The sequence below is a fragment of the Ranitomeya variabilis genome, chromosome 8 (assembly GCF_051348905.1).
Source record: "Ranitomeya variabilis isolate aRanVar5 chromosome 8, aRanVar5.hap1, whole genome shotgun sequence".
In the NCBI taxonomy this organism is placed as follows: Eukaryota; Metazoa; Chordata; class Amphibia; order Anura; family Dendrobatidae; genus Ranitomeya; species Ranitomeya variabilis.
The window spans coordinates 168,647,918-168,668,037 of NC_135239.1; the positions used below are offsets into that span (position 1 = coordinate 168,647,918).

General features: G+C 41.4%; 1 protein-coding gene across 1 annotated transcript in view; it reads left to right on the top strand.

Annotated features, from left to right (window-relative positions):
* The first annotated feature begins 2,118 nt into the window (after window positions 1–2,118).
* FAM83F (family with sequence similarity 83 member F) overlaps window positions 2,119–20,120 on the top strand; it is a 44,766-nt gene continuing 26,764 nt past the window's right edge. Inside the window, exon 1 of the mRNA XM_077277412.1 lies at window positions 2,119–2,636. Within this exon, the coding sequence (XP_077133527.1) occupies window positions 2,166–2,636 (471 nt within the window). The 5' untranslated portion in view covers window positions 2,119–2,165. The remainder of the gene's footprint in view (window positions 2,637–20,120) is intronic.

The window sequence follows — 20,120 nt, forward strand, 5'->3', positions numbered from 1 at the left end:
CACTGACCTGTTGTTGCATAGTCAGTTCCCCTGTCTGCTAAGCTATTGCCTTTATTTCCCTGACCAAATGCTGATGGTTGCAATTGTCTTTATTCCCCCTTCTTGGTTTACTCCTCTCCAGGAGTTTTCCATTTTCCTGTTTTGGTCTGCGCCATCACATTCTTGGTTAGGTTTAATATGTTCACCCTTCACTGCACTTCCATGCTGGCAATACCTTTATGTGGACTTATGTTTTGGAGTTCCAGCTCTTCGGCTAAGGGGTTTACCTTGCATGGTAAACACCAGTTGAATTCCTTCAGTAAGTCTGTTTGTTTCCCCTCCCAGTTCCCCTTCACCTCTTTAGGTTTCTAGAAGTTATATTTCTTCTGTTTAGTTTTGGCTCTCCATAGCATTCCCTCTCTATCCTTTATGAATATATTTTCATTTTCTCACCCAGGGTTTTCGCATCTTCTGCACACTTTCCTCTCCTCTTGTTGGAAGTGTGTTGCAAATTCCCCTCTAGTTCCTCAGAAGGAATGAGAAACCAGTCCATGGTCTTTAAGGGAGTCAGGTCCAAGGTATTATTTTTGAGTTGTGCAGCTATGGTCTTTCTAGTCTGTACAGGGACCAGCTTGATGTGGGTGTAGCATCACCCTGTAGTAGGTATTCCTTTTTTCTGTAACCCATGAGTGAGTGTTGTGAACTATACTTCTTGGCTCCCTCTTGTGGTCACTAGTGATTTGGCACTTGGATTGTCTTTTACCAGGTTTGTACTCACCTGCTTCGTTAGGCCTGGGGTGTTGCTATTTAAACTTCCTGGATTCTCAGTCCAGTGCCTGGCATCGTTGTAATCAGTTCATTTCTGTTTGCTCCTGTCTTCAGGTCCTGGTTCTTTGCAAGATAAGCTAAGTCCTGCTTTCTTATTTTTTGATCATTTGCATTGTTTATATTTTTGTCCAGCTTGTACAAAAAGTGATTCCTGTTATCGCTGGAAGCTCTAGGGGGCTGATATTCTCCCCCCACACCGTTAGTCGGTTTGGGGGTTCTTGGATATTCAGCGTGGATATTTTGCAGGGTTTTTGCTGACCATATAAGTCATCTTACTATATTCTGCTATTAGTCAGTGGGCCTCTCTTTGCTAAAATCTAGTTCATTCTTACGTTTGTCTTTTCTTCTTACCTCACCGTTATTATTTGTTGGGGGCTTGTATTACTTTGGGGTCTTTTCTCTGGAGGCAAGAAAGGTCTTATTTTCCCTTATAGGGTTAGTTAGTTCTCCGGCTGGCGCGAGACGTCTAGGATCAACGTAGGCACGTTCCCCGGCTACTGTTAGTGTTTGTGCTAGGATCAGGTATATGGTCAGCCTAGTTACCACGTCCCTATGAGCTGGTATTTATGTTTGCAGACTTTGCTGTAATCTCTGAGATCCTTTGCCATTGGGATCATAACAAGTGAGTGTGTATTACATTCATAACACAGTAACAGGTTCAAGAAGCAAGGACAGAGCACGAGAAGGTACAGAGCAGCTAAAGAGATCCCTTGGGTGATTGTTGGTATTTTTTCACCACCAGATAATCAGGAATGCGTTCCCACTAATGTTCCCTTGCATATTATCTATTTGAGTAAATACACCTTTACATTAAAAAGAAGAGTCTGCTTTTTCCAGAAACATTATCACTCCATGGGTTGTATTTTGTGTTGAAGTTCAACTAATACCTATAAATCCTGTGAATGCCGGAATCTACAGCTCAATAACCATCTAAATTCATGATCTACTTATCTACCTAGCTTCGTAAACTACATAACACATAGCGAACGCATTATGTGAACGTCGCCTAACATTTTTAAATCATATTAAGAAGATTTTCATATAATAATGCTTTAATCAAACTTTACAGATTCTTTATCAACGTGTAAATTAGATATAATTTCACTTTTCATGTTTTCAGCGTAACTTCTACCGGGCACTGTCTTGGCATTTGCCAACAAACTCTTCCTTGGTTCAGTTGTTTCAATGATTGTGGTTTTCTCTCTGGCTTTAGGCTCAACTGCTTGTTCCGTTTGGCATGTAAGAAAAAACTGGAGGTTGGGTATAAGAGAGGGATGGGTCTCAGGTGAGCTCTGGTTACCACTCCCTCAAGTCTATAATGCTTTAGCATTACTGTGAGCAGTCAGAAGAAAAACACCATGGCTGAGTCACAGGTCCAGTGCTTGAGAGATGACCATGTTAATGAGAAAATCACTGAAAAAATGGTCTACTTCTACTACAGTGAGGACCAGAGGAGGTGCATGGAAGTTCTGATCAATAATGGGATCCAGGCTTACAGACAATACATCAAGGACAAACAGATAAAGGATTTTCTATCTACTAAGGAGCTAATAGATCTAAAAAGTGATTTTACGAAATATGAAATTGACAATCCAAAGAAAGAAAAAAAACAACAAGCAAACAAGCAAGGGGAAGAGAAAGAGAAAGAGTCCTCCCTGCAATACTGGCCTGCACTCACTGATACAGAGATCCCACCTCTGGACCTTGGCTGGCCAGAGAAAGGGTATTACAGAGGTGTCAGCAAGTTGCTGGTATATACCCACCCTCCGAAGGAAAATGCTCCCACTATAAAGGCTGTTGTGAGAGAATTGATCCAGAGTGCAAAGAAGGTAAGTTTGATCCAAAAAGCCCTGCACTGATCATAGACGTAATGATTCATAATGTGCCAATATTGACATCTTCGAAAGATTGGATTAAATGCAACCGATTGCAATATGTTAAATTATTGAGATGTATCACTTTTTATTAGTTTGTTTGTGTAAGCAAAGTACTTTCTTGTCCAGAGTCATAAAGTTCTCAAAACTGAAAGCTACTCTGTAAGAAGCCCAGTCATTGACCACAGAATGCAAAGTCATTCTGTCACACTAGATATATATTCCGCACCTCCATGTGAAGCCATGTACCCCGGCAATTCTTAGGTCTGGTGAGAAAAACGGAGCTGGATCTAGACAGTAATAGCAGAAGTGTTCAGACATGTCCAGATGAGACGCTGATTCTTGTGAGCAGCCAACATGCAGTAACAAAAAATCATTTCACCTACACATGAAAATATGCAGCAAGATATAATTAGTTCCTATACTATTCATTTTAAATGTTGTATTAGGGTCCCCTAATCTGAACCCCTAATCCAAGCCTTGGCCGGACGACCTCCATAGTCTACTGATAACATTGGATATCTATTGATTTCAGTATTTGCTGTGTAACCTTTTTCATTTTTCTATATTTCTATTAATCTTCTTAAAACTAAAATATGATGTGAATGTTATGGTTTTATGTTGTATCAGTTCTTCACCAGTTCTTCATGTCTATAATATAGAGCCAGGAACCTTCTTCATAAACCTCAGAAATGGGCCTCAAAAGTAAATTGTCTGAATTTTATGCTTTCAAAATATCCACGTTTACTTCTCCAAACATTACAATGGGCCATTCATAACTTTCAGATCAGTGACCATGAAAGTGTTAAGTGAAGTCAGTATGAAGTTGGTATCCAACCCTTCAAAAAAATGGTCACTTCCTGAAACGTTGTCTCCAAACTGAACAATCTATATAGTTGACTATAAAACACCCTTTATCTCTTTGCTTTATCCATAAGTTTGTTCCCATAATTTTATGACTTCCTCTAACTGGACTCGGTTTTTATTGATTTTTCTCCATCTATATGTAAATTACATACAAAAACGCTCTATGGTTTTTACTTTATAAGCATCGGCTCGACACATTAACGTAAGGTTGGAGAAATTCCTGATAATTTCATAGCTCGTATGGAGCTGCTATCCATGTTAAGAGGGACATAGCAGGAAAATTTGGGGGGCATGTGTCCATAGTGCTTCATGAGCGATGGAAGTATGGGCAGCATGGTGACTTGGTGGTTAGCACTGTTACTAAGCCACGTTGAGGTCCACATTTGCAAGGAGTTTGTATGTTCTCCCGGGGTTTGCGTGGGTTTCCTTCAGGTTCTCCGGTTTCCTCCCACACTCCATAGACTTACTGATAGGGAATTTAGATTGTGAGCCCCAATGGGGACAATGATGATGTTGTCTGTTAAGTTCTGCTAAATGAATGTCGCTATATAAGTGAGTCAGTAAAAGTATTGTGCCAGTGGCCACTTATTCATGTACAGACTCTCCACTTTGCATACCCAGATTCTTCATGTGTTATGCTGAACGATGGATTTTACAGTTGCTTTGTCACGTAGCTGCGTAGATCACGAGGTACTGTCACATGATGATCTCATACTACTTTTATACAGTGTGGAACTGTAAAATAAAAATTGCGTCGATATGGAAAGTCCTTGCGTGGACACCACTAGATAAACTTTTCTCAAAGAAATAAAGAAAAAAACAACATGGGTGACATGAGAATGAAATTAACAATTATCTAGAAGGTAGATCTAGATTGTGTCTGGGTTCATATCAGGGCAAACAAACACATAGAAAAAGTATTCATAGTCTTATCAGTATAGGGCCTTATGCACACAGCACAGCTAAATGCATGGAGCTCGCACATTACAGATGCATTACTCCAACTGGAGATGTTTGGGCCAAAAAGCAACGTCTGGACCATGCCCCCATCTAGCCACACCAGCTAATATCTATATTACTGCTATATAAGTGACAAATAATATTGCCACAATGTGACCATATAACCAATATATACAGCAGTGACTAATTAATAACACCATACTACTGCTGAACACCACCTAGTATTCCAAGGCCAATATTACCAATGGTACCACTAGACATGGGACAAATAGCAGACCATAAAATGAATTCAGATTATAATGAACAAATAACACTGAACTGTGTCCAATATTACACCCATACACTGACCATATAGTGGTAGATACCAGCTCTGTACATCGTATAAGTGACTGCTGTAAAGGTTTCCCATGCCTCACAGGTGATGTCTCCTCTGGAGGGAGTTATTAATTTCAAGTCTATCCCTTCTCCATCTGTCCCAGTCCACCATAAAGACTTTGACATCTCATCTCTGCAGAATTTAACACACAGACATGATTTTCACGCATTCTATATAGCCATTCATAAGTCGCTGTATACATTTCCCCAGTGTCTAATATAGAGTAAGACTACCTCTTGGTGAATCCCCACACAATACCAGTGCCTCCATCACTATTGGTGCCCTTTATGCCGTCACACAATAAAAAAGACACTAGATAGTAATAGTCCCCCATTCTATGCCTTTAAAATGCCCCCATGTTGTATTACCATACACTAATGCCCCATGTGCCATCATATATGATCAATGTCCCATTGTGCCACCATGTAATAACAATGACTCCCCTATAAGCCTCAGTGTATTAGTAAATGCCCCCTACGTGCCACTATATATTATTAATGTCCCATTGTGCCACCATATTAGAATAATGCTCCTACTAAGTAATATTATTTCATTGTGTCACCGTGTATTATTGATGTCCCATTGTGCCTCAGTATTATTATTATTATTTATTTATATAGCACCATTAGTTCCATGGTGCTGTACATGAGAAAGGGGTTACATACAGGGTTATAAATATCGTTTACAGTAAACAAGTTTACAGTGACAGACTGGTACAGAGGGGAGAGGACCCTGTCCTTGCGGACTTACATTCTATGGGATAGTGGGGAAGAGGCAGAAGGTAGGGGGCGAGGCAGAAGGTAGGGGGCGAGGCGGCGGCTCTGGTGATGGCGAGGCGGCGGCTCTGGCGAGGCGGCAGAATGGTTATTTTTAGGTTCCGTCTGAAGGATCCGAGGGTGGTGGATAATCGGATGTGTTGAGGCATGGAATATCTGAGGATGAGGGATATTCGGGAGAAATCTTGGAGGCGGTTGTGTGAGGAACGAATAAGTGTGGAGGAGAGTAGGAGGTCTTGGGAGGATCGGAGATTACGTGAGGGAAGATATTGGGAGATTAGTTCAGAGATATAGGTAGGGGACAGGTTGTGGATGGCTTTGTAGATCAGTGTTAGTAGTTTGAACTGGATTCGTTGGGGAATTGGGAGCCAGTGGAGGGATTTGCAGAGGGGAAAAGCAGGGGAGCAGCGAGGAGAGAGGTGGATTAGCCGGGCAGCAGAGTTGAGGACAGACTTGAGCGGTGCAAGAGAGTTAGCGGGAAGGCCACAGAGGAGGGTGTTGCAGTAGTCGAGGCGGGAGATGAGGGCATGCACAAGAGTTTTGGTAGATTGTGGGCTGAGGAAGGAACGGATTCTGGCAATATTTCTGAGTTGGAGGCAACAGGAGGTGGCAAGAGTTTGGATGTGCGGTTTGAAGGACAGGGCAGAGTCGAGCGTTACCCCGAGGCAGCGGATTTCAGGTGCGGGAGAGAGCATGATGGCGTTTACCATAATAGACAGATCAGGTAGGGGGGATACGTGAGATGGGGGAAAGATGATGAGTTTGGTTTTATGGCTCACCTGTTGATGCGGATTCACTAAACCATAGGGATGGATAGACAGCACCGACCAAGGCTTTGGTGTAAAGATCCAGAGGAACAGGATAGCCAGAGAGCATACAGAACAGAGTATATTGCAGATACTTTGTTGTAGCAGAACCGAATGTTCAGGTAGCACCTAGGAACAGCACTGCTACATTAGCAGACAGATCACCTTGTTTTGGCAGAGCCGAGTGTGTGGACAGCACTTAAGGATAGTAGAGCCAGACTGGTAAGCAGGCACCTTGTTGTAGAAGAGCCAACTGTGCAGACAGCATCCTGGAACAGCAGAGCAGATTGCCGGACAGGCGTCTTTTTGCAGCAGAGCTGAGTGTTTGCAAAGAAAAGCTTGTCTGGAGACTTATCGTAGGAAAACTGAAGCAGAGACCAGCAATTCATAGTTTGGGTTGTTTTGCGGCAGTCTAAGAAAGGTATTCAGCGTGGATGCCACAATACTTAAATACATAGGTGGCATGCAGCGGCCTTAGCAAGCCTTATGAACATAACATCAGAGGTTACCACTGCAACATAATCTGGTGGCATAAGAGGGAAGACATGCAGGCCAGAGCTAGAGCCAGGACGTAACACATACAGTATATTATTAATGCCCATATTGTGCCCTATAAAAAGAGTATTTTCACACCTTCTTTGGGCCCATAAAAATGTAACTCAATGTGACTCTCCCTGCAATCAGTCTGATGAAGATAGTGTGATGAAGTGATTTAATCTCACCACCTGACGTGCTCCCTGCACTTCCAACACCTGGAAGACCAAAGCCCTAAAGCAGCCTGTTGCCAATGGCTTCCTGCTTTTCTGCAGTTTTCAACTCCATCCGCTTGATTCGGACTAACATTGAAAGTAATGTCTCTCTGGGAATCTCAGCTGGCCCCCTTCACCTCCCGACCCATTCTAGGTAGCTCTGTGACCATGATAGTTTCACTACTGATTACTTCATATTCTGCATTTTGGTGTCTTTGTGTTGTACCATTATGCTCCATAAAAGAAATGCCAAGATAAGGGATATCCTGAGAAGAAACAAAAATAGCTTGATAATGTTTTTAAAAATGGCAAGCGCTCTCACTTCTCAGTACCTATAAGTTGTGACAAAATCACTGGTAAAGTACTAGATGGGAGATATGCATCACTGAGGTTGTTAGATTCATTGATATAAACCAAGGGAAAATGCTCCAGCACACTAAGAAAAAGTGATTGCCCCCTAAACCTAAAAACTGGTTGGACCACCCTTAGAAGCAACAAATGCATTCAAGCATTTGCGATAACTGGCAATGAGTTTTTACAATGCTCTGGAGGAATTTGACCCACTCATCTTTCCAGAATTGCTGTAATTCAGCCACATTGGAGGGTTTCCGAGCATGAACTGCCTTTTTAAGGTCATTCCACAGCATCTCAATCAGATTAAAGTCAGGGCATTGGTAGACAGCAGAATTCATGGTTACCAGAGCAAGTCTTTAAGGTTGTGAATCAACAAATCAGCCCCAGACCATCACACTACTACCACCATATTTTACTGTTGGTATGATGTTCTTATTTGGAAATGCTGTGTTACTTCTACGCTAGATGTAATGGGACATACACCATCCAAGAGGTTCAAATTTTGATTTGACAGTCCAGAGTATTCTCCAAAAAGTCTTGGGGATCATCAAGATGTTTTCTGGCAAAACTGAGTTGAGCCTTTATGTTCTTACTGCTCGGCAGAGGTTTTTGTCTAGGAACTCTGCCATTCAGAAATTTTTTTTGCCCTCTTTCTTATGGTGGAGTCATGAACACTGACCTTAGCTGAGGCAAGTGAGGCCTGCAGTTCTTTGGATGTTGTTGTGGGGTCTTTTGTGACCTCTTGGATGACTCGTTGCTATGCTCTTGGGGTAATTTTGGCCAGCCAGCCACTCCTGGGAAGGTTCACCACTGTTTCATGTTTTCCCCATTTGTGGATGATGGCTCGCACTGTGGTTTGCTGGAGTCCCAAAGTTGAGAAATGGCTTTATAACTTTTTCCAGACTAATAGATATCAATTACTTCGTTTCTCAGTTGTTCCAGAATTTCTTTGGATCGCGTTATGATATCTAGCTTTTGGGGAATCTTTTGGTCTACTTCACTTTTTCAGGCACATCCTATTTAAGTGATTTCTAGATTCAGAACAGGTGTGGAAGCAATCAGGACTTGGTGTGGCTAGGGAATTTGAACTCCACTTCCCAAAGATTTGATAAACCACAGTTAATTTATGTATTATGGAGGGAGGCAATCACTTTTTCACACAAGGCTCTGTAGGTTTGGATTTCTTTTTCCTTTATAATAAAGACCTTCATTTAAAAATGGCATTTTGTGTTTACTAGTGTTATCTTTGTCTAATATTTAAATTTGTTTTATGATCTGAAACATTTAAGTGTGACAAACATGCAAAAGAATAGGAAATAAAGAAAGGGGCAAACACTTTTTCACACAACTGTATAAGATACATAATAAGTATTAAATTGAGAGATACTCTGTATAGAGGATGAATGTCCTCAAGAAGTTTTATATAAGTGTTAAAACGTTTTTGCTAAATATAAGAGACAAAAGTTATTCATATACTAGTAAACGATATAGTGTGAACACGTTGAAAAGCATGTGCTCACCTACAAGAAACATACCCAAGGCTCGTTTCACTTATAGCTTCGTCAGGGAATAATATTATATCTAGTAGAATAGAGCAAAAAGATTCACGCTATCCTAATCCTGCTTCCAGTGCGGTCCTCCGTTGCAGCTGGAGTAGAGGAGACTCCACATAATGGGCACACCTTGCAGTTTCTAGGCCCAACTCAACTGTAATAACTAGTCTCGATGGCACGTGCCCAAAAAAATAACAGTGCATATACTAGATTTTGAACGGATTGTGGTGACAAATGACTGTTTCAGGCACAGAAATGAAGCCAGACTTTGAAATTTTGGGGGCTAGCCTCCATTAGTCTTCAGTCACTCAGCTCTTTCTCCATAACTCTTAGGCCTCTCTCACACATCAGTTTTTTAGAATCAGTCACAATCCGTCAAAGTCTTGAAAAGACGGATCCTGTGCAGATTGTAAAAAACCGATGCACTGGATTCCAGAGAGAGAGAGAGAGAGAGAGATTTTCCCTGAATGGAAAAATGGGTTAAATTAAAGGAATAGAAATTCTTCCAGGCATTCTCAGTTTCAATAAACAGAATCCGTTGCTGGATTCCGTCTTTTGATGGACAGCGACAGATCCTGCACCCTTAGGCTTCCATTATAGCCAACGACAGACGGCGCAGGATCCGTCGGTGTCTGACGGCGCAGGATCCGTCGATGTCTGACTTTTCGACGTGCACAAAAAAACGATACTTTGTCTGTTGTCTACGGCCCACGGACAAAGACTTTACAACGGATCCGTCAAACGACGCATGAAACGGAAGGCCATCTGTCACAATCCATCGCTAATACAAGTCTATGAGAAAAAAAACGGATCCAGCAGCAACATTTGCTGGATCTGTTTTTTTCTAAAAAAGACGGATTGTGACTAATGGCAAAAAACTGATGTGTGAAAGAGTCCTTAAAGCAGAGGTCCCCAACGTTTCTGACCTTGAGAGCCACATTCAGCTCTGAGAGAGGGTCGCGAGCCACATCCAGCCTTGACAGAGGGTTGGGAGCCACATTCGGCTCCTGCCCCCTCACAATAGTGGCAACCAAAGCCCCCATTAAAGGCATAATGGTAACCAAAGCTTTTCCACAAAAATCACCCAAAAGCAGTATACTAAGATCCAGGGGTTCCCACAATACCCCTATTCAGTATTCTCCTATAAAACACTCCCAAGTCACTGTCATACCCAGCTTCAAACACCTATGACAGGTAGTGTCATCTTTTCTCCCCATTGTCATCATGTCTTTCCAATTTTGATGCTGGATTTTTAAATTTGTTATCAATAAAACATTGGTCTTTTTACTGAAATGGAATTTCACGCTGGAGATTTCTTTTCCTGCATCTTGTCCCCAGCGTACCATACTTAAATAATCTCAAAACCCCTAAGACCAGGATATGTGCATCCAGATCTGCTCTTCTGTACAGGGCTGCTCACAATATTCACCATTTTCAGATGTGCTCTTCATACCTGTTTGCTAGAACTGGAGCTAATGCACCAAGCTGACAGACAGCCGCGAGCCACAACTCATGGGACCGCGAGCCACATGTGGCTCCCGAGCTACAAGTTGGGGACCCCTGCCTTAAAGAGACTTTGTCAGATCAAAATTACTGTTCAAATTGAGTAAAGGCGCTCGGTGCACCCTTAGCGTGGCCAAACATTTAAGTGCACCTTCCCACTTTTTTCCATCTATCTCCACACTTTTCTTGCTCTATAAAGACCAGGATATCAATCAAAGAAGAGGAGAGGTGACGATAGATAGAAAACAAGTAAGTGGGAAGGTGCATGCACTTAAATATTTAGCCATTCATTGAGAGGCATGAACCTCAATGAATTTGGTGCATCTTTTAGCTGCCGTGCATCACCATAATACATTTTCTCCAGTTGGGGCTTAAGTACATTTCTGTTGCAATTTATATCACTTTTGTGGTGCAAATTATGATGACTTTGTCATCTACACCAGGCCACATTGATACTAGTTAGGTTTTGTCCATTTTATACCTTGGCAGATCTGGACAGGACTGGCATGAAAATGCCAACAGTCACTTTTTGTGCATAACTACTGTTTGCATCAATATTTTGCAATATTTCAAACAGTTTTATGGCAGAATTTTATCAAAATCCAGTTGACTAATCGGAGTCTTTGAGTGTGTCTCTTTAAGTGTTTTCATATTGCAGGATCAGCGAAACAAAGATACTAGCAAAACAAAGTGCAACAACTAGATAGACATTGAGCGTGTGATAAATATGGAAGCGTTATAGCCCGAAGGATGAAGGTATTGGCTATGATTGGCATTTTTTGCTTTTGCATTTCCTGAAACTTATATTCTTCAGTTATTTCCTCATTCATCAATGTAAACTTTTTAAAGAGGTTGTCCGGGACTTTAGCATTGATGGCCTTTCCTTAGGATAGGCTAACATAAAAAAAAAAACAGTACTGACAAGATGTAAAATGTAACTTTTATTATTAATTTTTTAAAAAAGGGACAAACAACAAATACAAACACCACACTAGAAAGTGCACACTTGCGTTCAACCTAAAGATAAACCCTGACCTGAATGCCTGCCTAACTGCAGAGGTTGGCACCCTATATCAACCCACACGAGAATGGCGCCCCGCTCAACGATGACTGACCCTACTGTCCTATTGTGCCCTATAGATAAGTGCCAGCTAACACACTTTCATAACACATGAGGACAGTACCCAATAATGCAGGTCAGAAAAGCAGTACATGCATAATTAAGGTCAAGGAAAAGGTGAATCACCATGCCTGATCGACAATGATTCAATAAAAATTACAAAGTACATGAGATAAGTATACCCCTCTAGTCTGTACCTACGCTGAGCCCTGCCTATTCAGCAGAGGTTGGCACCCTACTTGTCAGCGGATATAGCACCCCTGCTCAACGGCGGCTGGCCCTGTAAAACCCTATAATCCATAAACCCAAATAGTCAGTAAAAACAGATATAAAGGGTGCTTAGAAGTCAATGAGATAACAATTTCTCCAATCCTCAGATATTAAAATAAACCATAGATGAATATGATGGAGTAAAAATAAGACAGTCATGAGGGGTACTTATAATTTAGATGTCATGTGACCTCTACGCGTTTCACCAAACGGCTCACCAGCAGGTTAGATAAATGGATGTTGCATGGTGTGACCATATAGATCTATGGTTTATTTTAATATCTGAGGATTGAAGAAATTATGTTATCTCATTGACTTCTAAGCACCCTTTATATCTGTGCTACTGACTATTTGGGTTTATGGATTATAGGGTTTTACAGGGCCAGCCGCCGTTGAGTGGGGGCTCCATATCCGCTGACAAGTAGGGTGCCAACCTCCGCTGAATAGGCAGAGCTCAGCGTAGGTACAGAATAGAGGGGTATACTTATCTCATGTATTTTGTAATTTTTATTGCATCATTGTCTATCGGGCATGGTGATTCATCTTTTCCTTGACCTTAATCATGCATGTACTGCTTTTCTTACCAGCACTATTGGGTACTGTCCTCATGTGTTATGAAAGTGTATCAGCTGGCACTTATCTATAGGGCACAATAGGACAGTAGGGTCAGACATCGTTGAGCGGGGCGCCATTCTCGTGTGGGTTGATATAGGGTGCCAACCTCTGCAGTTAGGCAGGCATTCAGGTCAGGGTTTATCTTTAGGTTGAACGCAGTGTGCACTTTCTAGTGTGGTGTTTGTATTTGTTCTTTGTCCCTTTTTAAAAAATGAATAATAAAAGTTACATTTTATATCTTCTCAATATTGGGGTTCTTTAATGTTAGCTATATTGATCTACCCTCTCCACCTATTTTTGGTTCCTTTCCTTAGGATAGTCAATGTCTGATCAGCGAGGTGCAACACCCGGCACCCCCCACTGATCAGCTGTTCCCGGTGTTGACCAGAACTGCTCAGTTAAGGAGCTGCACAGAACATCTCCGTCGACTGTATAGTGGCCGCAGCCGGGTACTGCACATTCATCACTTATTCAAATCAATATGGGGTGGATGTGCATTACCGGGCAGCATCCACTATACAGTCGACGGAGCTGTTCTGTGCAGCTACGTAACTGATCGCTACACTGAGTACAGCTGATTGACGGGTGTCGCTCCCCTACCTATCAGACATTGATGACATATCCTAAGTATAGGCCATGAATGTTAATGGCCCTTACAAACCTTTTAAGCCATTTTTCACTAGAGACCATAATACAATTGTCCTTCACTTTTCATAAGCCTTTGGCAACAAATTAAAAACAAATGATTTTCCATATTCTTATATCTTTGTTTGATTAAATACATGTTTCCCAATGAAATTCAAAATGGTTCCACATCTTCTCTTAGAGGAATAACACAGGCCAGTGTTCTATTGTTCCTCCTGTAAACATGCGCAGAGATTGAGAACTGGACACAACTATTCCCCATGTGAAGACAGACTACACACTGACACTGAAAAGACTCTAAAATACATTGGTAAAGCTGAGTTGTCCATTTCTTCATATATTTCCAAGAGGAATAACAAAGGAAGTACATAATGCAGCGTTGTAATTAGCCAAATTTAGGGGTAGAATTTACTAACATTAAAATTTCCCTTGGCAAAAATGAAGCATATGATAAAAACTAATCGCCCAAAACATGTAGATTAGCTTTTTTTCACACTGGTGTTGATGAGGTGGTGTGCAGTCAGATGCTCCCGATTGATGTAGAGGTGCATGTCTCTTCATGAACCTGGAGTGTCTGACGAGTGGCGTGCACCTCCGTGACCTACATCAAAAATCTTTCTGCAGTCAGGTACTAGAGTGATATTTCAGGTGTACGTCATGACTTAGACGAGCTGCGGTGTCCCATGAAGACGCCAAAAATTGCAAAATGTAGGCACAATTCTGAATTGAGCCTAAATTTTGCAACTTTTCATAGCTTTACAACAGAATTCTTTCATGAAAGCTTTGATGAATCGGGCTCACAGCTGTCTTATTACCGTGTAACCTGTCAGTAAAGGAGACATTAGACTAAAGTCAGGTGTAGCTGCAGATATTGGTGGGCTCAGCGACAAGTTAATGTTTACAGGAGTCTCCCAACTCTCCCACGAGAGATAATGTCGGGGGAGAAAAGTATCTAGACTGTTGGATTTCCAATGGTGGATCCTTTTGTTCTCCGGGAGGTGAGGCTCTCTGATGGAAACACAGGAGTTCTTGGGGCTGAGTGTTCCTGTGTCTTATGGAGTTGGTAATTTATTTAGTTGGTCAATTTTGGGGATTTCTGGGATAGTGGGAAAATAAAAGTTAACTTTATTTCCTTTCCAATTTTTTAATTATAAACATAAACTTTTTTTTGCTGCTTCATTTCATTCTGGAATAAATCTGCACAAATGAAATATATATATATATATATATATATATATATATATATATATATATATATATATAAAGCTGAATGTGTGTGTGTGTATGTGTGCATGTATGTCCGGGATTGGCATCTGAACCGTCGCAGCTACAGCCACAAAATTTTGCACAGTCACACGTCTGGACCCCGAGAGCGTCAAAGCTATGTTGTGAGGTGAAATTTTAACCCCGCGCTTTCCAATTCACCAAACAATTTTGCCCCTATCTACATAATGGGGAAAAAGTGAAAGGAAAAGTGTTGGAGGCAAATTAACAGCTGCCAGATGTGAACAAGAAGGACTTAAAGAATGACAGCGATGGCGCCAAAGAGTATATACCGTACAGTTGCTAAGGTGGGGCCCCGACATGGGATAATCACCACACCACCACGGGGATATGAACACACACAAAATGCGCCACACACTACCACGTGCTCGAACACATATACCACCCTCAGCGCACATTTCACCACACATACACCAACCTCGCCACATAAAAGTTGAAACACAAAAGTCGCAGCTCAAAACTCGCCACACGCAAAACTCTCCACATGCAAAACTCGCCACACGTGCAAAACTCACCTCATGGAAAACTCGCCACACGCAAAACTTGCACACGCGGAAAAATTGCCACATGCACAAAAGTTGCAACACATGCAAAAGTTGCCTCACACAAAACTTGCACATACTCAAAAGGCACCACACATAAAACTCGCCACGCGCAAAACTCGCCATGCGCAAAACTTGCTGCAAACAACTTGCTACACTAACCTGTCACATGCAACTCGACACACAAAAAGTTGCTACACGCATGTTGCCACACAAAACTCATCTCACAAAAGTCGCTACATGCATGTCGCCACACGCAACTCAACACACACAACTTGACACACGAAACTCGCCCTAAAACACACACAAGTCTGGTATTATCCTTCAAAAATAAAAATCTGATTAATAAGCTGAAAAACTACAAGAGCAACAAATGTACCATATAGGAATCCGGCAGCTGTCAGTCACATGACCAGTCTATTATGTGTATGTGTGAGCTAATATATACTGCCAGGGGGGAGGGCTTCCTGTTGGCTGGGGATTTATCAGGCTGCCAATTTAGCTTACAAATACTGAGGTAAAAATACTGACCAAATAACGTGTGAACGAGGTCTAATACAGGAGGAGATGACATATAGATATATACTATATACAGGAGGAGATGACACACAGGTATATACTATTTACAGGGGAGATGACACACAGGTATATACTATATGCAGGAGGAGATGACACACAGATATATACTATATACAGGAGAGATGACACACAGGTATATACTATATAGAGGAGATGACATACAGGTACATACTACATACAGCAGGAGATGACATACAGGTATATACTATATACAGAAGGAGATGACACACAGGTATATACTATATACAGGAGCAGATTACCTACAGGTATATAGTATATACAGGAGGAGATGACATACAGGTATATGCTATGTATAGGAGGAGATGACATACAGGTATATACTATATACAGGAGGAGATGATACACAGATATATACTATATATAGGTGAGATGACACACAGGTATATACTATATACAGGAGATTACATACAGGTATATACTATATATAGGAGGAGATGACATACAGGTATATACTATATACAGGGGAGATGACACACAGCAGGTATATACTATATACAGGGGAGATGACATACAGGTATATACTATATACAGGAGATGACATACAGGTGTATACTATATATAAGGGAGATGACAAACATGTATATACTGAGGTGAAAATGAGAGGTGTGAGGTGAAAATGAAAAGGCGTGAGTGCAAAATGAGAGGAGTGAGGGAAAATAGTGGAGTGATCGGAAAATGACAGATGTGAGGTCGAAATGACAAGTGTTAGGGGGGAATGAGAGGAGTGAGGGGGAAAATAAGAGGAGTGAGGGGGAAAATGAGAGGTGTGAGGGAGAAAATGAGAGATGTGAGGGGGAAAATGAAAGATGTGATGGAGAAAATGAGAGGCGTGATGGGAAAATAAGAGAAGTGAGGTGCTATAACTAACCACAGATATTTACTATGCCCAGGCAACGCCGGGCTCTTCAGCTAGCTTAGATTTACAATCTCCATGCTTTTCTCATGGTCAACTTTAAGTGGCCTGTTCAAGAGTTGGAACAGCCAAAAATCTGTTTGTCTTTGCACCTGAAGGAAAAACTAAGAATGTCGTTTATCAAAAGGCTCTCGAATAAGTAGTAGAAGATTACTTCACATTACTTGGCCAATTTAGTTAAATCTGTGTGGAATATCTCTGGTGTTGAAATATATGTTGTAAAATGCTTCTATTAGCTTAGTTTTTGCCTTTTAATAATTACATTTCTATCTATTTGTTTTGTGTTTTTTTGTGCAGAATACATTTTTGTTAACACATTCTATTTTGCTAACAGCAGTTATTACCCCGGGCGAAGCCGGGTAGTACAGCTAGTATATATACTGTATATATATATATATATATATATATATATATATATATATATACTAGATGGTGGCCTGATTCTAACATATCGGGTATTCTAGAATATGTAGGTAGTATATAGCACAGGCCACATACTATATTGCACAGTCACGTAGTATATAACACAACCGACGTAGTATATAACATAGCTACGTAGTATATAGTACAGCCACGTAGTATATAACACAGTCACGTAGTATATAACACAGCCACGTAGTGTATTGCACAGCCATGTAGTATATTGCACAGCTACGTAGTATATTGCACAGTCACGTAGTATATTGCACAGCCACGTAGTATATAGCACAGCCACGTAGTATATAACACAGAGCACGTAGTATATAGCACAGCCACGTAGTATATTGCACAGCCACGTAGTATATAACACAGAGCACGTAGTATATGGCACAGCCACGTAGTATATTACACAGTCACGTTGTATATTGCACAGTCACGTAGTATATTGCACAGCCACGTAGTACATAGCACAGAGCACGTAGTATATTGCACAGCCACGTAGTATATAACACAGAGCACGTAGTATATTGCACAGCTACGTAGTATATTGCACAGCCACGTAGTATATAGCACAGAGCACATAGTATATTGCACAGCCCCGTAGTATATAGCACAGAGCACGTAGTATATTGCACAGCTACGTAGTATTTTGCACAGCCACGTAGTATATTGCACAGCCACGTAGTATATTGCACAGTCACGTTGTATATTGCACAGCCACGTAGTATATAGCACAGAGCACGTAGTATATTGCTCAGCCACGTAGTATATAACACAGAGCACGTAGTATATTGCACAGCCACGTAGTATATTGCACAGCCTCGTAGTATATTGCACAGCCACGTAGTATATAACACAGAGCACGTAGTATATTGCATAGCCACGTAGTATATAACACAGAGCACGTAGTATATTGCACAGCCATGTAGTATATTGCACAGTCACGTTGTATATTGCACAGTCACGTTGTATATTGCACAGTCACGTAGTATATTGCACAGCTACGTAGTATATTGCACAGCCACTTAGTATATAACACTGAAACGTAGTATATAACACTGTGCATGGAGTATATAACAGGTTACGTAGTATAAAGCACAGCGATTTAGTATATTGCCCAGCTACATAGTGTATAGCACAGAGATGTAGTATATAACAGAGCCCACGCAGTATGTAACACAGCCCACATAGAATATAGCAATGTGGGCACTATATGAGTGGTAAAAAAAGAATTAAAATAAAAAATAAACATATACTCACCTTCCGAAGGCCCCTTGAAAACCTGGAGCCTGTGTGCGGTCGGTGCACGCGGCAGCTTCCGGTCCCAGGGTTGCTCTGCGCTTAGGACCTGTGATGACGTCGCGGTCACATGATCCTTTTCGCATAGCATCCTTGGCACCGGAACCTGCCACTTGCACTGCCGAGGACAGCGGGCCATGTCGGAAGGTGAGAATAACCATTTTTTTTATTATTATTATTATTTTTTACATTAGATCTTTTTACTATTGATGCTGCATAGGCAGCATCAATAGTAAAAAGTTGGTCACACAGGGTTAAAAGCAGCGTTAATGGAGTGTGTTACCCACAGCATAATGCGGTCCGTTAACGCTGCCATTAACCCTGTGTGAGCGCTGACTGGAGAGGAGTATGGATGGGACACTGAGTGCAGGGCAGTAAGCAGCGGCCATTTCGCTGCTGGTCTGTGCCCGTCGCTGAGTGGTCATGGGTGTTTTGCCGGGACCAATCAGCGACTTGGATTTCCTTGACAGACAGAGGCCGTGACCAATGAATATCCGTGACAGACAGACAGACGGAAGTGACCCTTAGACAATTATATATATATATATATATTTGAGCTCAAAGGAAGAACAATCTGCCTTAATTTATAGTAAGAACATATTTTTTGTCTAGTATTTCACATGTCTGTACAAGTTTCTCAAGCTCACTAATAAACAGGTAATAGTTTTGACTGTCTCTAGATTAATGACTAAGTGGGAAATTCATCATGCTGTTTATGCAAGAAAACTGCAGTATAAAAAACGCACAACACCAAGTAGCCATTTTGGGCTTCTTTATGGCGGCTGTTGATACAAAATATGCAGCATCAAAAACTCATAGTGGGAAATTAAAGAGGTTGTTCACTGCTTTAACAATGATGACCAATCCTTGGGATAGGTCATCAATGTCTGAAGTGTGGGGGTGAGACACCTGGCGCCCCAATGAACAGCTGTTCCTGGTGTCGGAGACGGCCGGCAGCGCTCAGTTATGGAGCAGCCCCGTCTACTGATAGTGGCCACGGCCGGGTACTGCACACCCACCCTCTACTGATTTGAATAGTGTGCAGTACCCTGCTGTGGCCACTATCAGTAGACGGAGCTGCTCCATAACGGACCACTTCAAGATTCCGCCGGCACCAAGAGGAAATGATCAGCAGGAGTACCATGTGTCGCACCCCACACCAATCAGACATTGATGACCTATCTTAAGGATTGGTCATCAATGTTAAAGTAGTGATTAACCTCTTTAACCATACTGGTTAGATTTAAGCCAGAATTATTCATTGTAACTTTTTTTTAAAACGTCACAAATTGCAATTCTCACTCCACTAGATGTAAAAATTGGAGAAACGGCTACAGGCAGAAGTGTAATATTTAAAGATGAGTCAAATTTATCAGACATTTTGCAAAATCTGGTGCAAAAATCTTCCAGCAAAACTGACTTCAACAATTCTCCTCTTGATAAATCCTCCCCAGTAATTAATCCATACAATTACAGAACTACTCAGAACTACTGCCTGAACATGTTACCTTTGTGTCTCTGTTTATGTGAGTAATTGGATTCATTTTTTCATCAAAGTTTTCTGTTGTCAGTCATTGCTTGCCTTGAAACGGCTGACACAGCTTACACGGCTCCTTGGCAGACGTCCATATACACGTGTCAGAAGGGAACAATGAAGAAGCATGACATGTGAGATTGGTTTTCTGTAATAAAATGTTTATTTTGGGGGAGGTGATAACAAACGTTTCCGGAAACACAGTGCAAAAACAGGGTCAGATGCAAATATTGGTTGTCATATTGGCCTGGCA